General features: G+C 44.9%; 1 protein-coding gene across 11 annotated transcripts in view; it reads left to right on the forward strand.

The window, feature by feature from the left end:
- Positions 1-27500, forward strand: part of ppfia1 (PTPRF interacting protein alpha 1) — an 81682-nt gene that overhangs the window by 30605 nt on the left and 23577 nt on the right. For 3 of the 11 annotated variants that reach the window (XM_084123618.1, XM_084123613.1, XM_084123616.1), the window contains exons 13-25: positions 650-732; positions 852-993; positions 7081-7304; positions 8049-8220; positions 9672-9701; positions 11364-11488; positions 12813-12973; positions 14133-14226; positions 21936-22017; positions 23654-23854; positions 24999-25061; positions 25181-25207; positions 25950-26125. In XM_084123618.1, coding sequence (XP_083979744.1) covers positions 650-732; positions 852-993; positions 7081-7304; positions 8049-8220; positions 9672-9701; positions 11364-11488; positions 12813-12973; positions 14133-14226; positions 21936-22017; positions 23654-23854; positions 24999-25061; positions 25181-25207; positions 25950-26125 — 1580 coding nt within the window. The remainder of the gene's footprint in view (positions 1-649; positions 733-851; positions 994-7080; positions 7305-8048; positions 8221-9671; positions 9702-11363; positions 11489-12812; positions 12974-14132; positions 14227-21935; positions 22018-23653; positions 23855-24998; positions 25062-25180; positions 25208-25949; positions 26126-27500) is intronic. The other 8 variants (XM_084123622.1, XM_084123621.1, XM_084123623.1 and 5 more) reach the window with 5 other exon arrangements.

The following is a 27500-nucleotide window of genomic DNA, read 5'->3' on the forward strand; positions in this document are numbered from 1 at the left end:
GCCCCAGTCCGAGGGAGATTGACAGTCATGTTTAGCTTCTTCCATTTTCTAATGATTGCTCCAACAGTGGACCTTTTTTCACCAAGCTGCTTGGCAATTTCCCCGTAGCCCTTTCCAGCCTTGTGGAGGTGTACAATTTTGTCTCTAGTGTCTTTGGACAGCTCTTTGGTCTTGGCCATGTTAGTAGTTGGATTCTTACTGATTGTATGGGGTGGACAGGTGTCTTTATGCAGCTAACGACCTCAAACAGGTGCATCTGATTTAGGATAATAAATGGAGTGGAGGTGGACATTTTAAAGGCAGACTAACAGGTCTTTGAGGGTCAGAATTCTAGCTGATAGACAGGTGTTCAAATACTTATTTGCAGCTGTATCATACAAATAAATAGTTAAAAAATCATATATTGTGATTTCTGGATTTTTTTTTAGATTATGTCTCTCACAGTGGACATGCACCTATGATGACAATTTCAGACCCCTCCATGATTTCCAAGTGGGAGAACTTGCAAAATAGCAGGGTGTTCAAATACTTATTTTCCTCACTGTATATGTGTATTTTAAGTCATTTTAAAGGTTGTTGTTCACTTGGATCTATTTTTTCGATTTTGGACTCTCTTTCTTTCCCTCTCTCTCTTGACCTGTGACCTCAGGAGCAGCTGCTCATCCAGATCGAGACCATGAGGGCGGAGCACGAGAGGGGGCGGAGCAGGAGCAACTCTCTGCTGCATCATGGGTAACTCCAGCATCTCTAATGGGAACCAGTGTTCATGTGTTTGCTCTCTCTGATGTGCTTGTGTTCCCCCAGTGTTCGTGTGTTTGTTCTGTGTTGTGACGGTGGTGTTCTCCCCGCAGGCGTTCTCAGGTGAGCGGCACGCCGGACTTCAGGTTCCCGGTGTCGGTGTCGTCAGTGATGGACAGTCACTACAGTGGCGCGCTGGTGCTCAGACGACCCCAGAAGGGCCGAGCGTGTGCGCTGAGGGACGAGCCCTCCAAGGTGAAGTCCCGACAGATCCTGTCTCCTCTACAACATGAGCCCTAACTTCGTGATTAAAGGGTCATGAAACCCCAAAACACATGTTTTGAGATGTGAACAGATATGTACAGGTTGCACATCACTCAAAACAGTAAAAGCACTCATACATTTTATCAATAAGTGAAAATTGGTTATTTTTGCGTTTTTCCGAGCAAATTCGTTCTTTCGGGTTAAAAAGCAAAGTCAAGACAGCGTCAGGGAATGTGAGGTAGAAGCGAGCCTTCAGAGCGTGTGATTGGCTGAATGTGAGGTAGAAGCGAGGCTTCGGAGCGTGTGATTGGCTGAATGTGAGGTAGAAGCGAGCCTTCGGAGCGTGTGATTGGCTGAATGTGAGGTAGAAGCGAGGCTTCGGAGCGTGTGATTGGCTGAATGTGAGGTAGAAGCGAGCCTTCGGAGCGTGTGATTGGCTGAATGTGAGGTAGAAGCGAGGCTTCGGAGCGTGTGATTGGCTGAATGTGAGGTAGAAGCGAGCCTTCGGAGCGTGTGATTAGCTGAATGTGAGGTAGAAGCGAGCCTTCGGAGTGTGTGATTGGCTGAATGTGAGGTAGAAGCGAGGCTTCGGAGCGTGTGATTGGCTGAATGTGAGGTAGAAGCGAGCCTTCGGAGCGTGTGATTGGCTGAATGTGAGGTAGAAGCGAGCCTTCGGAGCGTGTGATTGGCTGAATGTGAGGTAGAAGCGAGCCTTCGGATTGTGTGATTGGCTGAATGTGAGGTAGAAGCGAGGCTTCGGAGCGTGTGATTGGCTGAATGTGAGGTAGAAGCGAGCCTTCGGAGCGTGTGATTAGCTGAATGTGAGGTAGAAGCGAGCCTTCGGAGTGTGTGATTGGCTGAATGTGAGGTAGAAGCGAGGCTTCGGAGCGTGTGATTGGCTGAATGTGAGGTAGAAGCGAGCCTTTGGAGCGTGTGATTGGCTGAATGTGAGGTAGAAGCGAGCCTTCGGAGCGTGTGATTGGCTGAATGTGAGGTAGAAGCGAGCCTTCGGAGCGTGTGATTGGCTGAATGTGAGGTAGAAGCGAGGCTTCGGAGCGTGTGATTGGCTGAATGTGAGGTAGAAGCGAGGCTTCGGAGCGTGTGATTGGCTGAATGTGAGGTAGAAGCGAGGCTTCGGAGCGTGTGATTGGCTGAATGTGAGGTAGAAGCGAGGCTTCGGAGCGTGTGATTGGCTGAATGTGAGGTAGAAGCGAGGCTTCGGAGCGTGTGATTGGCTGAATGTGAGGTAGAAGCGAGCCTTCGGAGCGTGTGATTGGCTGAATGTGAGGTAGAAGCGAGCCTTCGGAGCGTGTGATTGGCTGAATGTGAGGTAGAAGCGAGGCTTCGGAGCGTGTGATTGGCTGAATGTGAGGTAGAAGCGAGCCTTCGGAGCGTGTGATTGGCTGAATGTGAGGTAGAAGCGAGCCTTCGGAGCGTGTGATTGGCTGAATGTGAGGTAGCAGGGTTTTTCCTACATTGAAAATTTTTTGGCGGCCGCCAAAACGATTTTTTGTCCCGCCAAAGCCTTGTGAGTGAAGCAGGCTACTGACGGAGTGACGGGAGAGAACGATCACAGCGCCCCACCGCCGCGCAGGCACTCTCCGTCTTCAGTTCTGTCTTTGCTCTCTCCCTCGCATCAAAATCAACTGATCCTAAAGGTCGGAAGACCGAATCCATGTTTCACGTGGTGCATTCGGAGAATATTTTTGCTGAATTAGCGCTGGGTCTGCCAACTCTCACGCATTCACCGTGAGACACACGCAATTGACACTTTTCACACGCTCTCACGCCACACATCCATTTTCTCACGCACAGAAAAATCGCGAAGCAAAGAGAACACGGAGACCGACAGACTAGACAGAGCAGGTTACTTATGATATAAAAAAATCTCAGCTCTCAGATTCTGTCACTTTTATTACGAAATTCAGACAATAAATACCGTTTTGGCGCTTGTAAATGTGACGCGACAGATCCCTAGCGGCACATGAACCGATCATCTCTAGCTGATAGTAAATTAACGTTAATCACGAATGAACACCGTTGAAAGATACAGTACAACTTACCGAAATTTATATTCCTCATGCATAATATCAACCAATCAGTCAAACAAAGGGGTCAATAAAACAGCTGGAGAACAATTATGTCACATAACATTTACCTCAGGAAAGCCATTTAATGATCATAGCCTAATATAGGATAGGCACGTTAGTTGGCTAGAAAAAAAAGAGCTATAGAGAGTATTTTGCTAAATATGTGTACTATATTGCATATTTATTATATATTTACTTAAATTATTAAATAAAGTTGTTATTATAATAAAAAAACGCATTATATTTCATTTGTGTTATTTTTAACCTTAAATAATACTACCAACTGATAGGGCTCTCTGTTACAGCATTAGGTGAGTTGTTTTTTTTCTAGAGAAAAATGAATGCCTATCTTGTGTAACCTAATATTTATCCAAATGAGTCAATATTAAATCAAATCACAATTGAACTGGAATAATAAAAAAGTGTAGCTTACCAGAAAGTGTACCATGTTAACATAACATGTTGTCACTAAACCAAACAAGATTCAGTTAGGTTTTACACCCCCCCATGCCATAATTTAGCCTTAATAATCCACAGTATGTATAGGCCTATGACAATGTGTAGTAAATTACCTATAAAATCATTTAGTTTAAAGTTAGACTGGAGTGAGATGAAACTAGATCAAAGCACAAATCAAGCTGTTGCTAGCTAGCTGCTAATTTTATATGGTAAAAAATTACACTATTACACATCTTAACGCTACGTTTTTAATGCTACTTTTTAATTTATATGATTATACTAAAATAATTATCAGGCCTATCAAAAAAGGATTTTATCTTTCAAAACGATGAAAGCCAGTCGTGGAAAAATCACAGCTTTTTTTGCAAAGAGGGCAAGAAAGGATGACAGTGAGAGTGACAGGTAATATCTGTGTCTGATAATTGCATAGTCTATATATAATTTGGAAGAGGTTTAAAATTAAAATAATTCTCAGCCACAGTCTGGAAGAAAATGATGGCCCCCCCAAAAAATAAAAAGAATGAACAACCAAATATTAACAACGAGGAACAAAAGAAACAAACATCAAGGTAAAGATATAAAATAAGTTGTAATCGCTTTCTTTTACTATCTAGCCTGACAGTGATTGTTTTTTCATGAATAGATAAGAAAAAAATCACAAACTGTTTCTTTGTATTTATTTTAAATTTAACATTTATTGTCAATATTGGGCTTGCGGATCATGTGGGTACTAGGGTACTCTTTGCTGTGTGTGGATGACCATGTCGGTCAGCCACCACCGAAGACCAATTTTGACCCAGGAAAAACCCTGGGTAGAAGCGAGGCTTCGGAGCGTGTGATTGGCTGAATGTGAGGTAGAAGCGAGGCTTCGGAGCGTGTGATTGGCTGAATGTGAGGTAGAAGCGAGGCTTCGGATTGTGTGATTGGCTGAATGTGAGGTAGAAGCGAGGCTTCGGAGCGTGTGATTGGCTGAATGTGAGGTAGAAGCGAGGCTTCGGAGCGTGTGATTGGCTGAATGTGAGGTAGAAGCGAGGCTTCGGAGCGTGTGATTGGCTGAATGTGAGGTAGAAGAGAGCCTTCGGAGCGTGTGATTGGCTGAATGTGAGGTAGAAGCGAGCCTTCGGAGCGTGTGATTGGCTGAATGTGAGGTAGAAGCGAGGCTTCGGAGCGTGTGATTGGCTGAATGTGAGGTAGAAGCGAGGCTTCGGAGCGTGTGATTGGCTGAATGTGAGGTAGAAGCGAGGCTTCGGAGCGTGTGATTGGCTGAATGTGAGGTAGAAGCGAGGCTTCGGATTGTGTGATTGGCTGAATGTGAGGTAGAAGCGAGGCTTCGGAGCGTGTGATTGGCTGAATGTGAGGTAGAAGCGAGGCTTCGGAGCGTGTGATTGGCTGAATGTGAGGTAGAAGCGAGGCTTCGGAGCGTGTGATTGGCTGAATGTGAGGTAGAAGAGAGCCTTCGGAGCGTGTGATTGGCTGAATGTGAGGTAGAAGCGAGCCTTCGGAGCGTGTGATTGGCTGAATGTGAGGTAGAAGCGAGCCTTCGGAGCGTGTGATTGGCTGAATGCGAGGTAGAAGCGAGCCTTCGGAGCGTGTGATTGGCTGAATGCGAGGTAGAAGCGAGCCTTCGGAGCGTGTGATTGGCTGAATGCGAGGTAGAAGCGAGCCTTCGGAGCGTGTGATTGGCTGAATGCGAGGTAGAAGCGAGGCTTCGGAGCGTGTGATTGGCTGAATGCGAGGTAGAAGCGAGGCTTCGGAGCGTGTGATTGGCTGAATGTGAGGTAGAAGCGAGGCTTCGGAGCGTGTGATTGGCTGAATGTGAGGTAGAAGCGAGCCTTCGGAGCGTGTGATTGGCTGAATGTGAGGTAGAAGCGAGCCTTCGGAGCGTGTGATTGGCTGAATGTGAGGTAGAAGCGAGCCTTCGGAGCGTGTGATTGGCTGAATGTGAGGTAGAAGCGAGCCTTCGGAGCGTGTGATTGGCTGAATGCGAGGTAGAAGCGAGCCTTCGGAGCGTGTGATTGGCTGAATGCGAGGTAGAAGCGAGGCTTCGGAGCGTGTGATTGGCTGAATGCGAGGTAGAAGCGAGGCTTCGGAGCGTGTGATTGGCTGAATGCGAGGTAGAAGCGAGGCTTCGGAGCGTGTGATTGGCTGAATGCGAGGTAGAAGCGAGCCTTCGGAGCGTGTGATTGGCTGAATGTGAGGTAGAAGCGAGCCTTCGGAGCGTGTGATTGGCTGAATGTGAGGTAGAAGCGAGCCTTCGGAGCGTGTGATTGGCTGAATGTGAGGTAGAAGCGAGCCTTCGGAGCGTGTGATTGGCTGAATGTGAGGTAGAAGCGAGCCTTCGGAGCGTGTGATTGGCTGAATGTGAGGTAGAAGCGAGGCTTCGGAGCGTGTGATTGGCTGAATGTGAGGTAGAAGCGAGCCTTCGGAGCGTGTGATTGGCTGAATGTGAGGTAGAAGCGAGGCTTCGGAGCGTGTGATTGGCTGAATGTGAGGTAGAAGCGAGGCTTCGGAGCGTGTGATTGGCTGAATGTGAGGTAGAAGCGAGGCTTCGGAGCGTGTGATTGGCTGAATGTGAGGTAGAAGCGAGGCTTCGGAGCGTGTGATTGGCTGCGTCACGATTCTACGTCAGTTGACCCTGAGTGACTCTGCATTTATTCGTGAGAAAGAGCTCGTTCAATCCAATCACTGCGCTGGATTACTTATAATGTGGATCATATCGTTCATATAAAGACCGGAGCAGCGTGTTTCAAGTTTTTATGGACATATTTAATATACTGTAGTGCTCTAAACATGAACCAGTATGTGCATATCTTCGTCAAATGAAATATATGTGCACATAAGGACACTGATACAGCTGTAGGTCTGATCATGAACGCGACGACACGGTGGATTATTCTAATACACAGAACACGATGTAGACCGATAATTCAAAGAACAATGGATAAAAAGTAATGCCTTTATTCTTTCTGTGTTAAACTGACTCGTAAATGTAATGAAAATATTATTGTTAGTCCTTTCAAATGTTCTTCTGTGTTTCTCCCTCGTTTTGGCAGTTTGTTATAGGGTAAGATTTTTAACCCTCTCCTCTCCGAGGTCATATTTTAATATTCATGTGTCTGTATAATGAGTGTGTTGCAGGTCTGTGTTTTATTGGTTGTTGTCTCCCCTCTACACTCCCACTTTTCCACAGTTTACACGCCCATTTTTTGAGACTTTTCCCAACTCTGACGTGTGAATGACCAGGCTAAAACGGGTTTCATGACACTTTAACGTGAGAGAGAGTAAGGGCTTCCGGTGTCCTTTGCTTCTTGTAAACTCAGATGTGTGGGTTCGAACAGCTGTTAAATTAACACACAACCTTGTCAAAAAACAGTAGGTAATTAATTTGGGACTTTACCAACAGATAGTGGGAGAAAAACTGATAATCTGGATTCGGACGACAATAAAATCATGGACTTTCTGCGGTAGTTGTTGAAATGATTTTGCGTCCCGATGCGTTTGGTGTGATTTCTGCTGTGGTTGTTGTCAGGTGCAGACGCTGGACGAGCAGGAGTGGGATCGGCTGCAACAGGCTAATGTTCTGGCTAACGTGGCTCACGCGTTCGAGAGCGATATGGACATGTCAGACGCTGAGGACGACAGAGAGACGGTCTTCAGCTCGATGGATCTTCTGTCTCCTGCTGGACAGGCAGACGCTCAAACCCTCGCCCTGATGCTGCAGGAGCAGCTCGACGCCATCAACAACGAGATACGGTACAGCGCTCATGCTAACACGCCATCAACAACGAGATACGGTACAGCGCTCATGCTAACACGCCATCAACAACGAGATACGGTACAGCGCTCATGCTAACACGCCATCAACAACGAGATACGGTACACAGCACTCATGCTAACACACGTGGGCTAATACTTAACCCCTTCTAGGCAGTAATAGTGTAGAGTAGATGATTATACGTTTACCTGGTTTGAGTGGTTTACATCTGTGAGTCATTAGCATGGAGTTGATTTAATAAATAAAAAAAGGCTGCACGATATTGGAAAACACATACATTGCGATATTTTGTTTTTCTGCGCTGGATGAGGGAGATTGGCCTGTTCTGTTATTGCCGGAGTTTCTGAAGCGTGTAAAGACTCCGCCCTCTTCTGGACGGAGGCGGAGCTAAAGCTCATTTGCATTTAAAGGGACACACACAAACGGCGTGTTTTTGCTCGCATCCGAAAAGGGGCAAATTTGACAATCTATAATAAATGATCTGGTATTTTGAGCTGAGATTTCAGACACACATTCTGGAGACACCAGAGATTTATATTACATCTTAATGTGTAATATAAATCTTATATTACATTATATTAAAGGCATAATGTGTCACCTTTAAGAACAAATTGACATGCCTGGATTGAATGGTTTCTTTGGTCTTGGTAAGTTTGATTAATTTCCTTGTCGTGTGCATTGTTGCGCTCTAACCCTGTGTGTGTGTGTGTGTGTCCTGACAGGATGATCCAGGAGGAGAAGGAGAACACGACGCTGAGAGCCGAGCAGATCGAGAGTCGAGTGGGCAGTGGAGAGGATCTGGGCCGGTTCCGGTCCTTCCTCAGCGAGTCTCCACCCGGATCAGGACACAACACACCCCGCCGAGAGCTCGACCGCATGGGGGTCATGACCCTGGTGAGTGAGTGTGTGTGTGTGTGTACTTGTGCAACTATCTTTGTGAGGACCAGTTTGAGTTTTAGCCCAGTGGAGTGAGGACAAAGAGAGTAGAGTGAGGACATGTTGGCCGGTCCTCAGTTTCTGAGAACCTTTAAAGGCCTGTTTGAGGGTCAACACTTGGTTTTAGGGATAAGGTTATAATGAGGTTAAGGGTCGGTTTAGGGTCAGGGGTAGGGTTAGGCACTCAGTTGTGATGGGTAAGGTTAGGGTAAGCGGCTAGAGATTGCATTGTGTCAATGAATGTCCTCATAAAGATAGATGTACAAGAGTGTGTGTGTGTGTGTGTGTGTCGCCGTCTCAACTGCATGGGGGTCATGACCCTGGTGGGTGAGTGAGTGTGTGTTTTTTGTGTGTGTCGCCATCTCGACCGCATGGGGGTCATGACCTTGGTGAGTGTGTGTGTGTGTTCTTGTATACATGGTTTATGAGGACACAAATGTGTATAATAACATGGGTATTACAACGTAAACCTGGTTTATGAGGACATCTGCTGTGTCCTCATAAACCAAACGGCTTAAAAAAAACATGCTAAATGGTGTTTTTTGAAATCCAATGTTTTCCGTGTTCCTGCTGTTAATGCGTGTGTTCTAGAGGAAGTTTACTGGAGCTCTTCCTGCTGGTTCCTCCTCGGGGAAATGAGCGATTAGACCTGGAGAAGATAAAGCCTAACCACTGTTTACTCTGCGCAACTTGAGCTGTCACGATAGCAGTGCTCGCCTCCATGTCTCAGTGTTTAAACGTTCAGCACTAAAAGACAAATAACAAGCAACAAAGCGAACAATAATATTAATAAACATTTATTTGTATAGCACTTTTCATACATGGAATGCAACAAGTGCTTCACAAGCATACAAACAAATAATGGGAAAACAAATTCACATATAAAGATATTCTAGGCAAATTCCAGACCAGTCACTTTACCGCCAAACTTTATTTGTTGTAATCAGCTGACCGCCCTAAAAGCTGAGAGTCTGACTTGCCATGACTAAACGTGTGCATGAGTGCTGAACGCTTGTGCCGTAATGAGTCGAGCGCAGAGGAAGCTGTGCCAGTCCACAACACGCTCATCACGCTCCTAACCCTAACCCACGCTCATTTACACTTATCCGAAGTTCTCGCTCAAGCAAACGATCTTTACGTTTGAAATGCCAGTGTTTCTGACATACAGCTGCAGATTACGACCAGTTCAACCCTCAGGATCACTGTCCAGAGTGAACAGTGTGTGTGTGTGTGTGTGTGTGTGTGTGTTCACCTGTCTCTCCTCAGCACTGACATTGATGCCTCCTGCTTTTCTCGTGTGTGTGTGTGTGTGTCTCTCTAGATCTTTTCTCACCAGCTTCTGTGCTTTAATCTGAAACGCTGCTAACTGCCTGTTTCTTCTCTTTCTCCATTTGCTTGCGCTTCAACAGCCTAGCGATTTGCGGAAGCATCGTAGGAAGGTAATTTAGAGAACCTGCGCGTGTGTAACCGGTTCTGGACATGTGAACATGCACACGTGTAGAGCTCACACACACCACACACACATGTGCAGATCCTCACAGTATTAGCAGACAAACACCTTACAGATATCGATATCCTCATGACACACAGTGATAAGCAGGACTGGGCGCTATGACCAAACTCTTCATGAAATTAACCGTCTATTTACCAAATGCAGGTTACAGTTTATAGTAATTATTATTGGGAACGAATCATCCAGGCATGTTTATTTTATCTTTTTTTTTTTTTAACTGGTAATGACAGTCTTCTCTGATGATGTGTGCAGGGCTTCTCCAATCATTGGATCAGCTTTAGCTCCGCCCCTTTCTTACAATCCTCTGCAATGTCTCATGCAGATCCATCCAATCAGCATGAGGCGCATCGCATGAAGCCTCGCCCCACACTTTCTCTTTCCTTCATGCTTTGAGCATTCAGTTTACACTATGGTACAACAAAATTAGAACATCACAATAGTTAAGAGTGACACCGATAGGCTCTATGCATGATCGCTTCCGCGTTTGGTCTCAGCCCGCCCGGTTACATCCGGTGCTGCGTCGGAAGCCGTTTTTGCATTCGGTGGAGATAATGGTAAATAACATTAGCTGTTTACAAGAACTTCCAGCGGTTAACGTGAATGATGTTAACAATATTGTGAGGCAGTTAGCTGTCACACCTTAGAGTAAGAAAGAGAAGGGCTTTAAATTATATATTTCAAGCTACATCGACAACTTTGAGGGTGAGTATTCTCTCATATGATGCAAAATCCGACTAGCGAATCAGTTTCTAAAATCGTTGTCTCCGTTTCTGAGAAAATGAATTTTATGAAAGTGTTGCCGCTAGTACACTTCGCTATAGAACGCGTTATGCGGAAGTAAAGACGCTGACTGAGATTCTACCAGAAATACGTTCGTGCATAGAGCGTATAGAGATAGTAGAAGATCTGATGAAAATGTGCATTTTATGTTTACAGTATTTCAACTTATTTGATGTTCCTTCGATGGACATAAAACAAAAGATCAACATCAGATTCACATCAAAGGAACGATGTGGAAACACTTCCCTTCAAAACAAAAACTGATGTTTTAAATCACACACACCACCCAGCCCTGCTTATTAATGTTATTATACAGAACCGTATATGGGACGCGATGAATTAGAGATTTTGCACTAAAGCTGACACTGACAGTGTTCCAGTGTTAAACACTCATGATGAGTGACTGTCAGTGTCTCTCACAGAGGACTGAACAGCATTTGCTCACCCAGAACTGTCTTCTGTGCAACGCAAAAGATGTTTTGAAGGTCAATTTGGCTCCAAAAAAACAACAACAGTGTTCATCGACGTTTGAGAGAGTAAATGATGACAGAATGATCAACAGTGCCATAGAGCTTCGGAACATCTAATTCATTCATATATCAAACACACAAATGCCTTGTATAATTGTCATTAAATAGGGAGCCTAGCCGGGAAAAAAAGTATGGTTTTATAATTTACATTTTGCAAACACAGAATACATGTATAAATTTCATCAGGTTGAAAATGAGCTTCAGAAATGATAATGATAATGTTGAGACATTGTGTTTTAGGTCTGTGTGTTTAACTGATGCAGTGTGTGTGTGTTTAGTGTGCTCAGGACGATAAAGCCACCATCAGATGTGAGACTTCTCCTCCATCCACGCCGTCCTCCATGCGTCTCCATAAGGGATCGCTACACACCTCGAGCCACGAGGACATCAGAGACGTGCGCAGGTCAGTGACGTTAGCTCGTCTTCATGCTAATGCCTGGGACAGATTACACTATTTTAGCCCCATTTCGGCACGATCTGTTTGACGTAGGGTGTTGTGGGGATTTGTAAACGACAACGGGCGTCGGGACGCAGGATTCGATCGTTTCATCTCGTATAGTGTGTCATAGTGGACGACAACCAACTAGCGTCTGCGATGCTTTGCGTCATCACCATAAAAAGACTAGCATGTTTAATTTGAGTGAGTGAGTGAGCGAGCGATTGAGTCTGTGTGCGAGTGAGTGAGTGAGTGTTTATGTGAGTGAGTGAGTGTGTGTGTGTGTGTGTGAGTGAGTGAGTGAGTGAGTGAGTGTTTATGTGAGTGAGTGAGTGAGTGTTTATGTGAGTGTGTGTGTGTGTGTGTGTGAGTGAATGAGTGAGTGAGTGAGTGTTTATGTGAGTGTGTGAGTGAGTGTTTATGTGAGTGTGTGTGTGTGTGTGAGTGAGTGAGTGTTTATGTGAGTGTGTGAGTGAGTGTGTGAATGAGTGAGTGAGAGTGAGTGAATGTGTGACTGAGTGAGTTGAGTGCGTTTGTGTGTGAGTGAGTGAGTGTTTATGTGAGTGTTTATGTGAGTGTGTGTGTGTGTGAGTGAGTGTTTATGTGAGTGAGTGAGTGTTTATGTGAGTGTGTGTGTGTGTGAGTGAGTGTTTATGTGAGTGTGTGAGTGAGTGTGTGAATGAGTGAGTGAGTGAGTGAGTGTTTATGTGAGTGAGTGTGTGAATGTGTGACTGAGTGAGTTGAGTGTGTTTGTGTGTGTGTGAGTGAGTGAGTGTTTATGTGAGTGAGTGAGTGAGTGTGTGTGTGAGTGAGTGAGTGAGTGTTTATGTGAGTGTGAGTGAGTGTGTGAATGAGTGAGTGAGAGTGTGTGAATGTGTGACTGAGTGAGTTGAGAGCGTTTGTGTGTGAGTGAGTGAGAGTGAGTGAGTGTGTGTGTGTGAATGTGTGACTGAGTGAGTTGAGTGCGTTTGTGTGTGAGTGAGTGTTTATGAGTGAGTGAGTGCGTTTGAGTGAGTGAGAGAGCTAGAGTGAGAATGTGAGTGTGTATGTATGTATGTGTGTGAGTGAATATATGTGTGTGTGAGACGGCACACAATGACTGGTCAGAAAGCAACGTGTAGTCTGACATGTTTCTTGTCCACGACACGACAAGATTTTAGGAGTCAAAAACGCGTAATCTGACACAGTGACTATCGTAACAGACAAAACAATTGTGTAATCTGAACCAGGCATACTGTGAGTGTTAGTGCAGGGTCAGAGCGGTGATGTGTGTGTGTGTGTGTGTGCGCAGCGCTGGCCTGCAGGACAGTAACCCCAGCAGCAGTAACAGCAGTCAGGACTCACTCAACAAGGCCACCAAGAAGAAGAGCATCAAGGTCTCTATCGGCCGTCTGTTCGCCAAGAAGGAGAAGAGTCGAGCTGGTCCTGTGGGGAAAGAGTCTCCTGTGCCAGGTGTGTATCACACACTCCTCATCCGCGTCACACACTCCTCATCCGCGTCACACACTCCTCATCCGCGTCACACACTCCTCATCCGCGTCACACACTCCTCATCCGCGTCACACACTCCTCATCTGCGTTCACACACTCCTCATCCGCGTCACACACTCCTCATTTGCGTCACACACTCCTCATTTGCGTCACACACTCCTCATCCGCGTCACACACTCCTCATCCGCGTCACACACTCCTCATCCGCGTCACACACTCCTCATCCGCGTCACACACTCCTCATCCGCGTCACACACTCCTCATTTGCGTCACACACTCCTCATCCGCGTCACACACTCCTCATCCGCGTCACACACTCCTCATCCGCGTCACACACTCCTCCATCTCCACTCTACCCTGGAATGTTTTCCTCAAAAACCTTAATTTCTTTTCGACCAAAGAAAGAAAGGCATGAACATCTTGAATGACGTGGGGGAGAGTAAATTATCAGGAAATTATCATTCTGAAGTGAACTAATCCTTTAAATAACATTCCAGTCTTCAATTTTGGCGTGGAAAAACAGGTAAATTAATGTGAATGAAGGGATGTCACAAAAACACTTCTAGTCACATTTCACAATAAAACATGAAATTATATTCTGCATAAATTAAACACAGCCTGTTTTCACACCGTTGCTCTTGCATCGTTAAAATTTGCCCCATAATTCTCATCACTGCAATGCAACTGATTCTCATTTAAATGCATTATAAATCCTCTGGCTCAAACAGTAGAGTGTGACACTAGCAACGATCATGGGATCCATTCCCAGGGAAAGCAAGAACTGATAAAAATGTGAATACCTTGAATACAATGCAAGTTGCTTTGCATAAAAGCATCTGAAAAATGCATAAATGTAAATGAGAATTATCATACATTATATTCAACATTATATATAATAGCGTTCACATGCGTGTTTAGTGATCATCATTAAATACAGGCGTAAACGAGTGTAATATGTTCTGTGATCGAATCAGTCAGTCAGAAATCACATCACGCTCGCTCATCAACACGGGATCCTTCTGGGTCGTGATGTGAGAAAACACACCAAAACTCATGAGAATGTGACGAGTTCTGTCTGTGTGTGTGTGTGTGTGTGTGTGTGTGTGTGTGTGTGGATCAGCGGCAGGAACACCTGAAGGAAGCGGCTCACCGGACGCCATGACACTCGGCAAACTGGGCGGCCCTGCAGAGAAGAGCAGAAAACTGCAGAAGAAGTGAGTGACACGTCAATAGCATTCATAGATAATATTCATATTCAATAGTTTCTGAAGGGAAACTGCTTAAACATAGAGAATAGAGATGTGACGGTGATAATATTCTCCCTCCGGTTAATCGACTTGTAACAACACGACTTGTGACAACACTATCGTAGCAAGCCTAATAGAGAAGTGACTGCAGAAACTCTCTGATGCTTTAGTGTGTGCTTCATCATCTTCACTCGACACCACTGACCTGCCATCATGTTCACTCACAGCAACACCGCTTTCTTTTTGCTCACCAGTGAATGTGAAGTGTTGAGGCCCCGATATACTCAGTGCTTTTTCCTTAGCAAACGAACGGATAACAAAATAAACAACAGAGAGAAAACAGCGAAAACAGTTTACTTATACAATTGCAGCTTTACAGTATTAAATATGTTTGAAATCATCAGTTTGTTCTTTGATTATGCTGAAGTATATCGAGGTCTTTATGATTTAAGGCATCGCAGCAGTTTGAGTGTGTTGGTGTCATTATGATTCATGTCTCATTACCCATCAGTCTTGCAGTGGCTCATTCTGGTTGTTTTCCCTCCTCTCTCCTCACACACTCTTTCATGTGTCACTCATAGCCCAAACACAGGGTAAGTGTCCGCAGACCGTCACGTGTGTGTGTGTGTGTGTGTGGAGCATGAAAACCACCTGCACGTCTCATGCTTGCTGTGATGCGCTTCAGCTCTACTAACCTTCTGACCTTTACAACATTACACATGGTTTGAGTTGAGATGATAACCACATGGTGAAGGTGTAGGAAACTCAGAATCGAAGACCAGGAGACTTGGTTCTTTCTTCAGCAGGATTCTTTATTGAGAACCCAAGCTGTTGTAGCTGCGGTCATCAAGTCTAACTAACGTAACTTTACATGGTATCTTATAGGCATTCAGTGGGCAACTCCTTGTCCAACTCCAGTCCTTAAAGGTGCTGACAGTCCTTAAAAGTCTTGACCTTACACACTGCCTTAGAGATGACCACTCAATCTAATCATCTAAAGACAATAGAGGCAATTACCCCCAACTGGAGATAATGGTACCCCCCAAATTGTATAAACAACACATGGTCACGAGAACTAAGACTATGTAAACATTCACACATAGTTCAACTCTCAGTAGGAAGATCAAAGACTAACAAAACCCCTTCAATGGAAACTATATTGAATCTAATCAGTAAATGGATACCATCATGTTCACCTTGAATGCCCAATACGGTGTAGTTCACCTTAGTTTTTCATGTGATGTTATGTAAGGAAGTAGGATCAACAGATCTTAAACATATTCTTAAATTTGTAATCCTACAAAGGTTTCATAACTGTATTGGTTAATTCCTAGATTTATGCATTGATTTATTTAGTGATAAAGAAATATCTTTCTTTATAAAGCAGGATTTAATACAACAGCGATTGCCCGATGTGCCGTACAAAGACTAAATCTCTATTATGCAGGGGAGAATTTGAAGAAAGTGTCTCACAAAAAAAATAGTCAGCATAAAAGTGAAGTTGTGCTGGTCTTTTCTCCTCTATTGTGTCGTATATCGAGTGAAACGCTTCTGGAACAAGAACAAATGTGGGCGGGGCTTGATTGTGTCTGTGGGGAACTCATTGGATGGTTGGATGGTTGTGGTTTACTATTGGCTGAACTCATGTGAGTGACAGGTTGCCCCGCCCTCGTCATCAGAGAAGAGATGCTGCTGTTATTCTGATTCAAGATTATTAAAACAATAATGATGTGCACAGATAAATCATTTAGAATAAAGATGGCAATATTCCATAAAAACAAGAACTGTTCATTTTGATTTCATTGGGACTTTAAAGCCTGTTTACAGTGAGGAACTGGCTGTTGAGTTGGAGGTTGGAGTTGAGGTTGGAGTTGAGGTTGGGGTTGAGGTTGGAGTTGAGGTTGGAGTTGAGGTTGGAGTTGAGGTTGGAGTTGAGGTTGGAGTTGAGGTTGGGGTTGAGGTTGAGGTTGGGGTTCAGGTTGGGGTTCGGGTTGGGGTTGGGGTTGAGGTTGGAGTTCAGTTGGAGTTGAGGTTGGAGTTGAGGTTGGAGTTGAGGTTGGAGTTGAGGTTGGAGTTGAGGTTGGAGTTGAGGTTGGGGTTGAGGTTGGGGTTGAGGTTGAGGTTGGGGTTGGGGTTGAGGTTGGAGTTGGGGTTGGAGTTGGGGTTGGAGTTCAGTTGGAGTTGAGGTTGGGGTTGGGGTTGGAGTTAAGGTTGGAGTTGAGGTTGGAGTTGAGGTTGAGGTTGAGGTTGGAGTTGGGGTTGGAGTTGGGGTTGGAGTTGGGGTTGGAGTTGGGGTTGGAGTTGGGGTTGGAGTTGGGGTTGGAGTTGGGGTTGAGGTTGAGGTTGAGGTTGGGGTTGAGGTTGGAGTTGGGGTTGGAGTTGGGGTTGGAGTTCAGTTGGAGTTGGGGTTGGGGTTGGAGTTAAGGTTGGAGTTGAGGTTGGAGTTGAGGTTGAGGTTGAGGTTGAGGTTGGAGTTGGGGTTGGAGTTGGGGTTGGAGTTCGGGTTGGAGTTGAGGTTGGGGTTGGAGTTGAGGTTGGGGTTGAGGTTGAGGTTGAGGTTGGGGTTGAGGTTGGAGTTGGGGTTGGAGTTGGGGTTGGAGTTCAGTTGGGGTTGGAGTTGAGGTTGGAGTTGAGGTTGGAGTTGAGGTTGGAGTTGGGGTTGGAGTTGAGGTTGGAGTTGAGGTTGGAGTTGAGGTTGAGGTTGGGGTTGAGGTTGGGGTTGGGGTTGGAGTTGAGGTTGAGGTTGGAGTTGAGGTTGGGGTTGGAGTTGAGGTTGAGGTTGAGGTTGGAGTTGAGGTTGGGGTTGAGGTTGGAGTTGAGGTTGGGGTTGAGGTTGGGGTTGAGGTTGGGGTTGAGGTTGGGGTTGAGGTTGGGGTTGGGGTTGGAGTTGAGGTTGGGGTTGAGGTTGGGGTTGAGGTTGGAGTTCAGTTGGAGTTCAGTTGGAGTTCAGTTGGAGTTCGGGTTGGAGTTCAGTTGGAGTTGGGGTTGGAGTTAAGGTTGGAGTTGAGGTTGGAGTTGAGGTTGGAGTTGAGGTTGGAGTTGGGGTTGGAGTTGGGGTTGGAGTTGAGGTTGGAGTTGAGGTTGGAGTTGAGGTTGGAGTTGAGGTTGGGGTTGAGGTTGGGGTTGGAGTTGAGGTTGAGGTTGGAGTTGAGGTTGAGGTTGGAGTTGAGGTTGAGGTTGGAGTTGAGGTTGAGGTTGGAGTTGAGGTTGGGGTTGAGGTTGGGGTTCGGGTTGAGGTTGGGGTTCGAGTTGAGGTTGGAGTTGAGGTTGGAGTTGAGGTTGGGGTTGGGGTTGGGGTTGAGGTTGGAGTTGAGGTTGGAGTTGGGGTTGGGGTTGAGGTTGGAGTTGAGGTTGGGGTTGGAGTTGGGGTTGGGGTTGGAGTTGAGGTTGGAGTTCAGTTGGAGTTCAGTTGGGGTTGGGGTTGGAGTTGGGGTTGGGGTTGGAGTTGAGGTTGGAGTTGGGGTTCGGGTTGGGGTTGGGGTTGAGGTTGGGGTTGGGGTTGGAGTTGAGGTTGGGGTTGAGGTTGGAGTTGAGGTTGGGGTTGGAGTTGGGGTTGGGGTTGGAGTTGAGGTTGGAGTTCAGTTGGGGTTGGGGTTGGAGTTGAGGTTGAGGTTGGAGTTGGGGTTGGGGTTGGGGTTGGGGTTGGAGTTCAGTTGGAGTTCAGTTGGAGTTCAGTTGGAGTTCAGTTGAGGTTGAGGTTGAGGTTGGAGTTGGGGTTGAGGTTGGAGTTGGGGTTGAGGTTGGAGTTGGGGTTGAGGTTGGAGTTGGGGTTGAGGTTGGAGTTGAGGTTGGGGTTGGAGTTGAGGTTGAGGTTGGGGTTGGGGTTGGAGTTCAGTTGGAGTTCAGTTGGAGTTCAGTTGGAGTTCAGGTTGGAGTTGAGGTTGGGGTTGGAGTTGGGGTTGGAGTTGAGGTTGGGGTTGGGGTTGGGGTTGGAGTTGGAGTTGGGTTGGAGTTGAGTTGGAGTTGAGTTGGAGTTGAGTTGGAGTTGAGTTGGAGTTGAGTGGAGTTGAGTGGAGTTGAGTGGAGTTGAGTTGGAGTTCGGGTTGGGGTTGGGTTGGAGTTGGGTTGGAGTTGAGTTGGAGTTGAGTTGGAGTTGAGTTGGAGTTGAGTTGGAGTTGAGTTGGAGTTGAGTTGGAGTGGAGTTGAGTGGAGTTGAGTGGAGTTGAGTTGGAGTTGAGTTGGAGTTCAGTTGAAGTTGAGTTGAAATTGAGTTGAAATTGAGTTGAAGTTGAGTTGAAGTTGAGTTGAAGTTGAGTTGAAGTTGAGTTGGAGTTGTGTGAAGTTGAAGTTGAGTTGAGTTGAAGTTGAGTTGAAGTTGAGTGGAGTGGAGTGGAGTGGAGTGGAGTTGAGATGGAGTTGGAGTTGAGTTGGAGTTGAGTGGAGTTGAGTGGAGTTGAGTTGGAGTTGAGTTGTGTGGAGTTGAGTTGGAGTTGAGTTGTGTGGAGTTGAAGTTGAGTTGGAGTGGAGTTGAGATGGAGTTGAGTTGGAGTTGAGTTGAGTTGCAGTTGGAGTTGAGTTGTGTGGAGTTGAGTTGGAGTTGAGTGGAGTTGAGTGGAGTTGAGTGGAGTTGAGTGGAGTGGAGTGGAGTGGAGTGGAGTTGAGTGGAGTTCAGTTGGAGTTCAGTTGGAGTTGGAGTTGAGTTGGAGTTGAGTTGGAGTTGAGTTGAGTGGAGTTGAAGTTGAAGTTGAGTTGAAGTTGAGTTGAAGTTGAGTTGGAGTTGGAGTTGGAGTTGAAGTTGAGTTGGAGTTGGAGTTGAAGTTGAGTTGAGTTGAGTTGAAGTTGAGTTGGAGTTGGAGTTGAAGTTGAGTTGGAGTTGAAGTTGAGTTGAAGTTGAGTTGAAGTTGAGTTGAAGTTGAGTTGAAGTTGAGTTGAAGTTGAGTTGGAGTTGAGCTGTGTGGAGTTGAAGTTGAGTGGAGTGGAGTGGAGTTGAGTTGAGATGGAGTTGAGTTGGAGTTGAGTTGGAGTGGAGTTGAGTGGAGTTGAGTGGAGTTGAGTTGGAGTTGTGTGGAGTTCAGTTGAAGTTGAGTTGGAGTTGAAGTTGAGTTGAAGTTGAGTTGAAGTTGAGTTGGAGTTGAGTTGGAGTTGAGTTGAAGTTGAGTTGGAGTTGAGTTGTGTGGAGTTGAAGTTGAAGTTGAAGTTGAGTTGAGTTGAAGTTGAGTTGAGTTGAGTTGAAGTTGAAGTTGAGTGGAGTGGAGTGGAGTTGAGTTGAGATGGAGTTGAGTTGGAGTTGAGTTGAAGTTGAGTTGGAGTTGAGTTGTGTGGAGTTGAAGTTGAGTTGAGTTGAGTTGAAGTTGAGTTGAAGTTGAGTGGAGTGGAGTGGAGTTGAGTTGAGTTGAGATGGAGTTGAGTTGGAGTTGAGTTGTGTGGAGTTGAAGTTGAGTGGAGTGGAGTGGAGTGGAGTTGAGTTGAGATGGAGTTGAGTTGGAGTTGAGTTGGAGTGGAGTTGAGTGGAGTTGAGTTGGAGTTGTGTGGAGTTCAGTTGAAGTTGAGTTGGAGTTGAAGTTGAGTTGAAGTTGAGTTGAAGTTGAGTTGGAGTTGAGTTGGAGTTGAGTTGAAGTTGAGTTGGAGTTGAGTTGTGTGGAGTTGAAGTTGAAGTTGAAGTTGAGTTGAGTTGAAGTTGAGTTGAGTTGAGTTGAAGTTGAAGTTGAGTGGAGTGGAGTGGAGTTGAGTTGAGATGGAGTTGAGTTGGAGTTGAGTGGAGTGGAGTGGAGTTGAGTTGAGATGGAGTTGAGTTGGAGTTGAGTTGAAGTTGAGTTGAGTTGAGTTGAAGTTGAGTTGAAGTTGAGTGGAGTGGAGTGGAGTTGAGTTGAGTTGAGATGGAGTTGAGTTGGAGTTGGAGTTGAGTTGAGTTGGAGTTGAGTTGAGTTGAGTTGGAGTTGAGTTGAGTTGAGTTGGAGTTGAGTTGGAGTTGAGTTGAGTTGAGTTGAGTTGAGTTGAGTTGAGTTGAGTTGAGTTGTGTGGAGTTGAGTTGGAGTTGAGTTGGAGTTGAGTTGTGTGGAGTTGAAGTTGAAGTTGAGTTGGAGTTGAGTTGAGTTGGAGTTGGAGTTGGAGTTGAGTTGTGTGGAGTTGAGTGGAGTGGAGTGGAGTGGAGTGGAGTTGAGTGGAGTTGAGTGGAGTTGAGTGGAGTGGAGTTGAGTTGGAGTTGAGTTGAAGTTGAGTTGGAGTTGAGTTGTGTGGAGTTGAAGTTGAGTTGAAGTTGAGTTGGAGTTGAGTTGGAGTTGAGTTGAAGTTGAGTTGGAGTTGGAGTTGGAGTTGAAGTTGAGTTGAAGTTGAGTTGAAGTTGAGTTGAAGTTGAGTTGAAGTTGAGTTGTGTGGAGTTGAAGTTGAGTGGAGTGGAGTGGAGTTGAGTTGAGATGGAGTTGAGTTGGAGTTGGAGTTGAGTTGTGTGGAGTTGTGTGGAGTGGAGTTGAGTTGAGTGGAGTTGAGTGGAGTTGAGGTGGAGTTGGAGTTGAGTTGAGTTGGAGTTGAGTTGAAGTTGAGTTGAAGTTGAGTTGAAGTTGAGTTGGAGTTGAGTTGGAGTTGAGTTGTGTGGAGTTGAAGTTGAGTTGAAGTTGAGTTGAAGTTGAGTTGAAGTTGAGTTGAAGTTGAGTGGATTGGAGTGGAGTTGAGTTGAGTTGAGATGGAGTTGAGTTGGAGTTGGAGTTGAGTTGTGTGGAGTTGTGTGGAGTGGAGTTGAGTGGAGTTGAGTGGAGTTGAGGTGGAGTTGGAGTTGAGTTGGAGTTGAGTTGGAGTTGAGTTGAAGTTGAGTTGGAGTTGAGTTGGAGTTGAGTTGTGTGGAGTTGAAGTTGAGTTGAAGTTGAGTTGAAGTTGAGTGGATTGGAGTGGAGTTGAGTTGAGTTGAGATGGAGTTGAGTTGAAGTTGAGTTGAGTGGAGTGGAGTGGAGTGGAGTGGAGTGGAGTGGAGTTGAGATGGAGTTGAGTTGGAGTTGAGTTCAGTTGAGTTGGAGGTGGAGTTAAGTTGGAGGTGGAGGTGGAGTTGAGTTGGAGTTGGAGTAAGGGTCTCAGTCCTGGACCGGATGCTTCGCTTCATTCTTCATAGACTCATGATGTCATGCATGTTTGTCTGCATTATTCCTTCATCTACACACTTCAGCATCTGCGTGTGTAATGCTGTGGCAAACATGCATTATTGTGGTGTTGTTTTGAACACGTTCACATCGTCAGGTATCACAGGTATTCATGCTGCTTTCTCTGCATTTTGAGTGTTAGAAACATAAAATGAATCAGAGCTGAACTACAGAGTGCGTGAGAGGAATATTTGTCTCAGTTCGTACAAACAGGTCAAAGATTCACCTTCTATCACGAAAGAAACCTTACAGGGATAATTCACTCAAACATCTCTTTAACTCTCCCTTTTATAATTAAAATTAAAAACATAAAATAAATAAAGTTAAATAAAGTAGTTAAAGTAGCTTATTAACCTTTAATACCATAATTGGTAATGCGATGGTTGAATCCCTGGTTGTTCTGGCGATGTTTTGATGATTTGTTGGTGGAAGTTCTTTCTCTCAAAACTCTTCTGCTAATCCAGCTGCCATTTCCTCACCTGTACATGTGCTGTTTTCTGACCGTACGAATGCTTCATATTACTGCATATCATCATTCTTACATATGTTTGGCCCATAACACAAGCGCTTTGCACATGCGTGTTCATAATGTTTTCTCTGTGTTCTCAGACACGAGTTGCTGGAGGAAGCATGTCGGCAGGGTCTTCCCTTCGCTCAGTGGGACGGTCCCACCGTTGTGGTGTGGCTCGAGGTACCACACACTCCTCACCTGTCCACACACTCCTCACCTGTCCACACACTCCTCACCCGTCCACACACTCCTCACCCGTCCACACACTCCTCACCTGTCCACACACTCCTCACCTGTCCACACCCGTCCACACACTCCTCACCCGTCCACACACTCCTCACCTGTCCACACCCGTCCACACACTCCTCACCCGTCCACACACTCCTCACCTGTCCACACCCGTCCACACACTCCTCACCCGTCCACACACTCCTCACCTGTCCACACCCGTCCACACACTCCTCACCCGTCCACACACTCCTCACCCGTCCACACACTCTTCACCTGTCCACACACTCCTCACCCGTCCACAGACTCCTCACCTGTCCACACACTCCTCACCTGTCCACACACTCACCTGTCCACACACTCACCTGTCCACACACTCACCTGTCCACACACTCACCTGTCCACACACTCACCTGTCCACACACTCATCACCCGTCCACAGACTTCTCACCAGTTGCAAGTAGTGTTCCCATTACACCTGAGACGAGCACAGGAATGTCCAGAGAGTTACAGCTGCTCGCTGTATGTAACTTCATTTAGACTTCGAGGGATAGTTCACACAAAAATTGTAATTACCCCATGATTTACTCTCCCTCAAGTCATCCTAGGTGTATATGACTTTCTTCTTTCAGATGAATACAGTTATATTAAAAAATGTCCTGGCTTTGAGTTGAGTTGGAGGTTGAGTTGGAGGTAGAAATGGCAGTGAATGGCCATTTCTGTTTTGAAGTCCATAAAAGTGCATCTATCCATCATAAAAGTGCATCTATCCATCATAAAAGTGCATCTATCCATCATAAAAGTGCATCTATCCATCATAAAAGTTCTCCTCATGTCTCTGGGGGGAATAAAGGCCTGAAGCAAAGCCATGCGTTTGTGTAAGTAAAATATCCATATTTAACACGTTACAAAGTAAAATTCTAGCTTCCGGCCAAACGAACATATGCATCTACTTACGCCTAAAGCGCAACTTACACAACTCATGACGTCAAAAGTTGCGTAGTGCGTCATGGCGTAGCGTAAATATCAGCAGTGCGTTGCATTACTCGCATAAGTTGTGCTTTACGCTTAAGTGGAATCCGTATTTTCGTTTGGCCGGAAGCTGGTTATTTTACTTTATAAAGTTTTAAAAATGGGTATTTTTCTTACACAAACGCATCGCTTCGCTTCAGAAGTTCTTTATTAACCCCCCGCAGCCTGTGGAGCACTTTTATGATGGATAGATGCACTTTTATGATGGACAGATGCACTTTTATGATGGATAGATGCACTTTTATGATGGATAGATGCACTTTTATGATGGATAGATGCACTTTTATGGACTTCAAAACAGAAACAGCCATTCACTGCCATTATAAAGCTTGAAAGAGACAGGATATTTTTTTATTATAACTCAGATTGTATTCATCTGAAACAAGAATGTCATATACTCCTAGGATGATTCAGTGTGAGTAAATCATGGGGTAATTTTTATTTTTGGGTGAACTTAATTTAGTCCAGCCCTCTGCGTGATGTGCACAGGATGTGTGTGATCGTGAGTAAAGCAGCGTGTCCCGATGATGGAGTGTGTGTGTGTTGTGTTTCTCAGCTGTGGGTCGGGATGCCTGCATGGTATGTGGCCGCTTGTCGTGCCAACGTGAAGAGCGGAGCCATCATGTCTGCCCTGTCCGACACTGAGATCCAGCGTGAGATTGGCATCAGCAACCCTCTTCACCGCCTCAAACTACGCCTCGCGATCCAGGAGATCATGTCGCTCACGAGCCCGTCGGCGCCACCGACCTCTAGAACGGTAGGAAACAGCCTGGCCTTCAGATATATCTGCTCAAACACTCGAACAGAGATCTGACACACTCAAACACACCTCAGCTCTCCTCAGGGTTTGCAGGTAAATGTGCTGCTATGGGTGTCTCTGCTTTTAAACAAACAAACATTTTATTCTAGAGTCATGCATTCTTTTTTTATCAACACTTGAATGTGGGTAAGTCTCGTCGAAAAAACATTTTGATCAAAAATCAGGTTTTGTCCGGATGGGATTCAGAGTGATGATCAGAACACAGATGGAGTAGATCGAGTCAGATATAAGCGCTGTGTGTTTCAGACTGAAGTGCAGCACTGTGTTCACTTACACGTTTGATTGACAGTTAATGCTGCGCAACATGAAGTGCCTCTGCGTTTGCTCTGAGTGTCGCTTTAACGTGCATCTGGAAACACAGCCTGTGCCAAACATCTGCACAAACAAAACAGAAGCTTTAAGGGCTTCATGCAGTTTCACATCAAAAATGAACTTTGGTTTATTATTTGAAAACAGAGAAATGAAGACAGCCTTAAATAGAATTGTAAGTTTACAGTTGTGATGTAAAATGTAAAAATGTAAAATTACGGTGAAATATTAGAATGGTTAGTATTTTTATTAGTTTTAATTTTTTTGTGTCATTATTTTTGTAATTATTATTTTATAGTAATATTGATATATAATCACAAAATTCTGAAGCCCTACAAACAAGCACAGCAAACCTGGAATTTGTTCGTTTCATTAGAAATTGCAATCATATTTTTTATCAGAGAAGATGCAGTTATGTTTCTTCAGATCGAGCGGCCCTAGTCCAGGGTTTGGGGGTTTCAGGCATGTTGATGTGAGATCCTCCAGTTTCAGAGCTCTAGAGGAGAGACAGTTATTGGTGAACAGCAGAAGAGCTCAAGCTTTACGACAGCACACTGATGTCAGGGACACTGGAACACACACACACACACATCTGTTCTCTCTCTCTCTCTCTCTCTCTCTCTCTCTCTCTCTCTCTCTCGCGCATGCCTCACACATTAACACCTGATGGGATGTTTGACCGCTTTCACTAATGATCCTGCTGCTCAATAACACACTCTTCCTCTTTCACTCCATCTGTCCTCACTTGTTTCCTCACTCACGGATCATGTAGTCTTCTGGGAATGTCTGGCTCACACACGAGGAGATGGAGAGTTTGGCCGCCACGCCGCTCACGGTCAGTCAGCTGATGTGTGTGTGTTTGTGTGTGTGTGAGATGTTTTACTGTATTTGCTCTTCTGCTACTGATCGCCTCCCCTCGCTCCACATGCTAACCTGCTAACACGCTAACCCCAGGAGGACGAGGAGGGCGGCTGGGCGCAGGTTTGAACCTCTTCCACACACACATCTCTGCCTTTCTTCTGATGGCTTAGTTTTATTGCACAACACATGCAGGTCTCATGATCTGTCAGGAACACGTTCATGTCACATTTCACTTCAGAATCAGACCAAAATGAATCAGAAAATCAAGCTTCGAGTTTGACATGACAGAATGGATTCTCTTTGAGGATATGTGGAGGTTTGTGACGTGGACGTGCTCTCGACAGTTTGCTGAGATTCACTGCAGTTCCTCATCATGTTAAAGCAGCGTTTGCTGGTCTTGCTCTATGAAACGCTCTTTCTGTTTCTGGATCTCACTGAGAACAGGATCTGATGATGGTTTAATCTTCGTAAAATCATGAGATTATGATCAATCAACTCTGCTTCTGTATGAACTCAGTGCTGAGGTGGGATTCCTGATGTATATCGTTATATTTTGAGTCAAGTCGGCTCAAATTATTTCTATCACACTTTATACAGTACATATCGTTCAAAAGCAGCTTTACAAGAACATAACACAATCAATAATGCAAACTTGATCAAATATGAGACAAATTCACATTCAGCTGTAAAGCAGCTTTAAAAAGACAGCAGTGTCATTATTCAGATCAATTCAGTTCGTTTTCTTCTCACCTGATAGTGTCAGATCAATAATATGACTGAATATTAAGTGTCTTTTAGGTAAGTAGCGTTAGATTTTGCTCACTGTGCTCTTGATTGGACTGAATGTGTTGTTTGCGCTCAGACTCTGGCCTACGGTGACATGAACCACGAGTGGATCGGGAACGACTGGCTGCCGAGCCTCGGTCTGCCTCAGTACCGCAGCTACTTCATGGAGTCGCTGGTGGACGCTCGTATGCTGGATCACCTGACCAAAAAAGACCTCCGCGGTCAGCTCAAAATGGTGGACAGCTTCCACAGGTCAGTCACGGTCAGATCGCGCTCTCATGCATCTTACATATGTTTCCAGTCCGGCTGTTATACGCCATGAACCGAACCAGCCAGATGACATTTAATTCACTTGACGTCTTTAATGAGGGAATTAACTACTTGTGTCAACTGACTAATAAACTACTGATAATAAAACTAGGAGAAATGAAGGTCGTTTCCAGGGGTTTACCAGTATTTTGGTGCTGCTTTACGAAAATTATCTCAACGGTAAAAAGACGTGTAGCTGTTTCCTGTGTGAATGCATACATACATACATACACACGCATACATACATACACACGCATACATACATACACACGCATACATACATACACACGCATACATACATACACACGCATACATACATACATACATACATACACACGCATACATACATACATACATACATACATACATACACACACATGCATACATACATACACACACATGCATGCATACATACATACATACATACATACACACGCATGCATACATACATACATACACACGCATACATACATACATACATACATACATACATACACACACATACATACATACATACATACATACATACATACATACACACGCATACATACATACATACATACATACATACACACGCATACATACATACATACATACATACATACATACACACACATACATACATACATACATACATACATACACACGCATGCATACATACATACATACACACGCATACATACATACATACATACATACATACATACACACGCATGCATACATACATACATACATACATACATACATACACACACATGCATACATACATGCATACACACGCATGCATACATACATACATACATACATACACACACATGCATACATACATACATACACACGCATGCATACATACATACATACACACGCATGCATACATACATACACACGCATACATACATACATACATACACACGCATGCATACATACATACATACACACGCATGCATACATACATACATACACACGCATGCATACATACATACATACACACGCATGCATACATACATACATACACACGCATGCATACATACATACATACACACGCATGCATACATACATACATACACACGCATGCATACATACATACACACGCATGCATACCTACATACACGCATGCATGCATACATACATACACACGCATGCATACATACATACATACACACGCATACATACATACATACATACATACGCATGCATACATACATACATACACACGCATACATGCATACATACACGCATGCATACATACATACATACACACACACACACATGCATACATACATACACACACATGCATACATACATGCATACATACATT

This window comes from Abramis brama (assembly GCF_963993115.1).
Source record: "Abramis brama genome assembly, chromosome: 9".
In the NCBI taxonomy this organism is placed as follows: domain Eukaryota; kingdom Metazoa; phylum Chordata; class Actinopteri; order Cypriniformes; family Leuciscidae; genus Abramis; species Abramis brama.